The sequence below is a fragment of the Pteropus alecto genome, unplaced genomic scaffold, assembly GCF_000325575.1.
Source record: "Pteropus alecto unplaced genomic scaffold, ASM32557v1 scaffold41, whole genome shotgun sequence".
Lineage (NCBI taxonomy): Eukaryota > Metazoa > Chordata > Mammalia > Chiroptera > Pteropodidae > Pteropus > Pteropus alecto.
The window spans coordinates 2147552-2152216 of record NW_006430464.1 but is presented as its reverse complement, the minus strand read 5'-3'; the positions used below and the strand labels follow the sequence as shown (position 1 = coordinate 2152216).

Below are 4665 nucleotides of genomic sequence, written 5' to 3'. Positions count from 1 at the left end.
GTGAGGAATTTCTCAAAAGTCTGCACTTTGGGCTCAAAATGGACGTGAACTGAGTGCTGAAAGCCAGAGGAATAATTTAAAAATATATATATGTATGCATATATATGTACACATGTACATATTATGTAAATTGTATACATAATGTCCTTAACAAAGAAGAAAACATAACGAGCCTTGATCTCCCTGACAAGATAATCCCTAATGATAGGAAAGCTAAAAGGCATTCATTCATCCATCCATCCATCCGTATATGTCTATGAAGGTTTTCTCACACCGGGCATGGGGCTAGGCACCAAGGGTGTAGCGCCAAACAGGTCAAAGTCCCTGCTCTCCTGGGAAACACACGTTAGTGTCTAGAGCAGCACCCTCCCATGGCCCTTTCCACGGTGATGGAATATTCTAGACCTGTGCAGTCCGACATGGTGGTTGCCGGTTCTCGACCACGTAAAACGTGGTTGGTGTGTCCGATGAACCAAATTTTTACTTTTAATGAAAGTTGGAATTCGAATAGCCACATGTGGCTCGTGGTTACCAGCCAGGGCGGCCCTGACGGGGGGGCGGGGTGCAGGGAACCTACAGCTAACGTGGCTTCGGCCGGCCCGCCAGCTGCAGGCAAGGAGCCTCGCAGGAAGAGAAAGGAAATGCATCTCTTCCAAAGGAATAAATAAACACGGCCTCTTTCCCCAGCCGGCCCTGGAAGGCCGTTCTCTAAGCCCACTCACGTAGGAGGAGCCAAAAAGGACCCATCAAGCCCCCTTTCCCTAAAGAAAGCATGATTTTTATTTCTTGCAGACCAATGAAACCATGTGGAACACCTCATGGCTTCTTTCCGCCAGTAATGAAATCTCACCTCTGAGCGCCAATGCCTGGCCCACAGAACGCCTGCCTCCAACCAGCCTGAATTCATTCATTCAGTTTATTAAGTGCCCGTTGTATGTCAGGTGTAGCTCTGGACCCTGCGGTACAGCCGTGAACCAGACGAGGCCTGTTCCTTTAGAGGACTTAAATTCCAGCAAGGGGACACAGACGATAAGCTTAATAACCAAGAACATTTTATAGAGTGAATGAGTTTGGGAGATCCGGGGATGGGAGTCGGGGAGGCTACAGTTGGCAATATTAAATAGGGAAGGTGTCTTTTGAGCGAGCTCTTGAGGGACGGGAGGGAGCGAGCCAGGTGGCTATCTGGGAGAAAAAGGCTCCGGCAGCGGGAACAGCCGTGCAAAGGCCCTGAGGCAGGAGTGTGCTGGGGCCATCCAGGAGCTGGACGAAGGCCAGTGTGGCTGGAGGGGGCTTCGTGTGGGAGATGTGTCAGGGAGGTGAGAACAGGGGGGTAAGGAACGATGCGGGGGTGTCGGGTGGCACAGGGCCTTGTAGCTCAAGGTAGCTGGTCACTCCAAGTGACCTGTGATGTGCGGAGCGGTGGGGGGAGGGTCGTGAGCCGAGGACGGATGGGAACGGACTCAAATGCTAAGGTCTCTCTGGCGACAGGGCAGAATAAACAGGACAAGTGCAGGGTATTTTATTTTCCCCAAATCTACGCCTAAACACAGCTTTGTGGGACATGGCCGAGTTTTACCAGAGGCTTAGACACAATGTGGGGTTAGGGAGCAGGCGGGGGACTGGGGCGTTATGCTCCGGATCGACTGAGCACGTGATTGGAAGTGAAGACTCTGAAGTCCCCTCATCCCGAAGGCCCCTCACGGCTTCTCACCACTGGAAGCCTCAGCTTGGGGCGCTCTCTAAAATGCTTCTCGGGGCTCTCCCCACCGTACCCCTCCTTTGTGTGCCCCAGCGACCCCGGAGACCCTTCTTCCATCATCCGCTCCTCCCTGGCACCCCCATCTCTCTTTTCCAGCCTGATTAAACTGGTAGAGAAATTCAGACTTTGCCTACAAGTCGGCAGAGCCTGCAGGCGGTTGTGGCATTTCTTGCGTGTGTATATATGTATGTATATATATATATACACATACACATGGTGGAAAGTCTAGTTGCACACACACACACATATATATATGTGTATATATATATATAGTTTCCAGATGCCAGCTGGGACAGCCCTGCCCGTCAGGTCCTATATACAATTAATTTGAACGCCATTTTCCATTCTCCACCTACAGGATAGTGAATGCCCTCCCCACCCCAGTTTCTACTCATTCTCGGGAGCTTGACTTTAACCCACCCGCATGTTTCTGCTTTCGCTGGATCCATTCAATGTGGGGGATCCTCTTTGTGTGCCTCCCCACTGCGGGGGGGTGCATGGACTAATCCTGTCCTTTTCCTTAATTTCTCTGCAACCAAGCACGTGCCCGAGGTATTCTTTATTTATTTATTTATTTATTTATTTCAAATTTTTATAAGATTTTATTTCAGTCAAACTGATGACATTGCCAGGAAGTGAGATCTCAAATGCTCCCCCAAGGTATTCTTTAGGAGTGTGTGTGCGTGAGTGTGGGCAGTGCTTTACCGAAGGTTTGGGGACACAGAGGTATTTACCTCAAAAGACAGATAACTCAAAACTCTAGGTGACATAGTCTCGCCTAGAAGGCCCTTTGCTTTCTGTGCCACCCAGCGCCCAGCCACATGCCTTGACCTCTCTTGCTCGATCTGCACTATCTAGCACTATTTAAATTAGTTAAAATTAAAATTCCATTCCTGTGTTACACTGGCACATTTCAAGAGCTCAAGAGTCACCTGTGGCTGGTGGCTGTCAGAGCCACACGTGGCTGGTGGCTGCCGTGTTGGATGGTGCAGATGAAACGTTTTCATGATTGCGGAATGTTCTTTTGGACAGTGCTGGACTTGACAAAGACAGGTACCTCCCTCTAAGAGCAAGTCTGGTGTCTGGTGTCTGTAGTTAAGATGACCAAAGTTTCAGCCCATAAAGATGTCATTTAAAAAAATGCACATGGAGCTATACACTATATGAGATTCTGGGACTAATTTTTTTTTTTTCTCACTCATACACTCTGGACATCTTCACATGTCAGACGTCAACATTTATCTTAATTTATAGAACAGTTACACAGTGTTCCGAGGTATGGATTCATTTATTCACTCATTCTTTTATTCTGCAAATATTTACGACCACCCTGTCTGGGCGGGAGCGTGTCACAGCCTAGAACATGGCTGACTCAGACCGTGCCCTCAAGGGGCTCAGAGTCCAGTGGGAGAGACTGAGATGAATCAGATCATCACAGTAACGAATGTACAGTGGCAGCGGTCGTGAAGGAAGTGACACGCGGTCAGCGAGAGCCACCGTGCTCCATCTGTGAGGACAGAGTCCAAATCCCTGCCTATCTTCCCACCAAGTTCTAGAAATTAGGGCCTTGTGGGAGAATGGGAGCAAATTAAGATGGTGTGTCTGGGCCTGCGTTTCACCGTCTGAACAAGGGAGATGAGAGTTCCTACCTCAGAGGGACCTGGCAGGATTCATGAGTCACTACAGTGGATAGACACTGCCTGGCACATATAAGTGCCCTCAGTGGCATAATTGTTGGATGATTCCCTTTCTGAGCCTCGGTCCCTTGTAAAATGGAGGAGTACATAGGACAACTTTAGGGGACCCCAGTGAGGATTAAAGAAGTAATTATTTCATTAACAATCACATTTAACATTTCTCCAGCCATCTCTCGGCACCAAGTGCTATCTGACCTTTGCAACGACCTGGAGCTGTTACCCCTTTTTACAGATGTTGAAACTTGAGGCACAGTGGCTCGCTCAAGAGGTCGCCACTCGGTAGTAACTGGAGCAGTGGCAAGTTAGGGGTGACAGGGCTTCTGGGCTGGGCCATGAGGGCATCTGGGTGGGACTGACCCTGCCCTTCATGCCCCCGGCCCCCAGGAAGCTGGACGCCTTCATCTACGATGCGGCTGTGCTCAACTACATGGCCCGCAAGGATGAGGGCTGCAAGCTCGTCACCATCGGCTCCGGCAAGGTCTTTGCCACCACGGGCTATGGCATCGCCCTGCACAAGGGCTCCCGCTGGAAGCGGCCCATCGACCTGGCGCTGCTGCAGTTCCTGGGGGATGGTGCGGCTGCGCGCAGAAGTGTTGGACTGGAGCGGGGGTGGGGAGGCGTTGGGTCCCAGAAAAGGAGGGGATGAAGACGGGGACACCAGGGTCTGGTGGAGGAGGTGGCTAGGGCCTATCTAGAGTAGACTCCTATATCAGAGAGGCGGGTCCTCAATGGATGCCCGCGGAAGGTGACCTCTGACCACCCCCTCCTTTCCCCAGATGAGATCGAGATGCTGGAGCGGCTGTGGCTCTCCGGGATCTGCCACAATGACAAAATCGAGGTGATGAGCAGCAAGCTGGACATCGACAACATGGCAGGTGTCTTCTACATGCTCCTGGTGGCCATGGGCCTCTCCCTGCTGGTCTTCGCCTGGGAGCATCTGGTGTACTGGCGCCTGCGGCACTGCCTGGGGCCCACGCACCGCATGGACTTCCTACTGGCCTTCTCCAGGGTACGAGCGAGAGAGGGAGGACGAAGGCAGGGATGGGGAGACACGAGCAGGGGTGTCTAGGGACGGAAGGGACGCGGGTGGAGCTGCGGGAGAGAGGTGAGGGGCGTGGAAGGCACGTGGTCCCGGGCCTCCCACGCTGACCCCATCCTGTCCCGCGGGCGCCCGCAGGGCATGTACAGCTGCTGCAGCGCCGAGGCCGC

At 52.0% G+C, this 4665-nt stretch overlaps 1 protein-coding gene across 1 annotated transcript in view; it reads left to right on the top strand.

Annotated features, from left to right (window-relative positions):
- GRIN2D (glutamate ionotropic receptor NMDA type subunit 2D) overlaps positions 1-4530 on the top strand; it is a 28915-nt gene extending 24385 nt beyond the window's left edge. Inside the window, exons 12-13 of the mRNA XM_025048836.1 lie at positions 3841-4028; positions 4233-4530. Of these exons, the coding sequence (XP_024904604.1) occupies positions 3841-4028; positions 4233-4525 (481 nt within the window). The 3' untranslated portion in view covers positions 4526-4530. The remainder of the gene's footprint in view (positions 1-3840; positions 4029-4232) is intronic.
- The last annotated feature ends 135 nt before the right edge of the window (positions 4531-4665 follow it).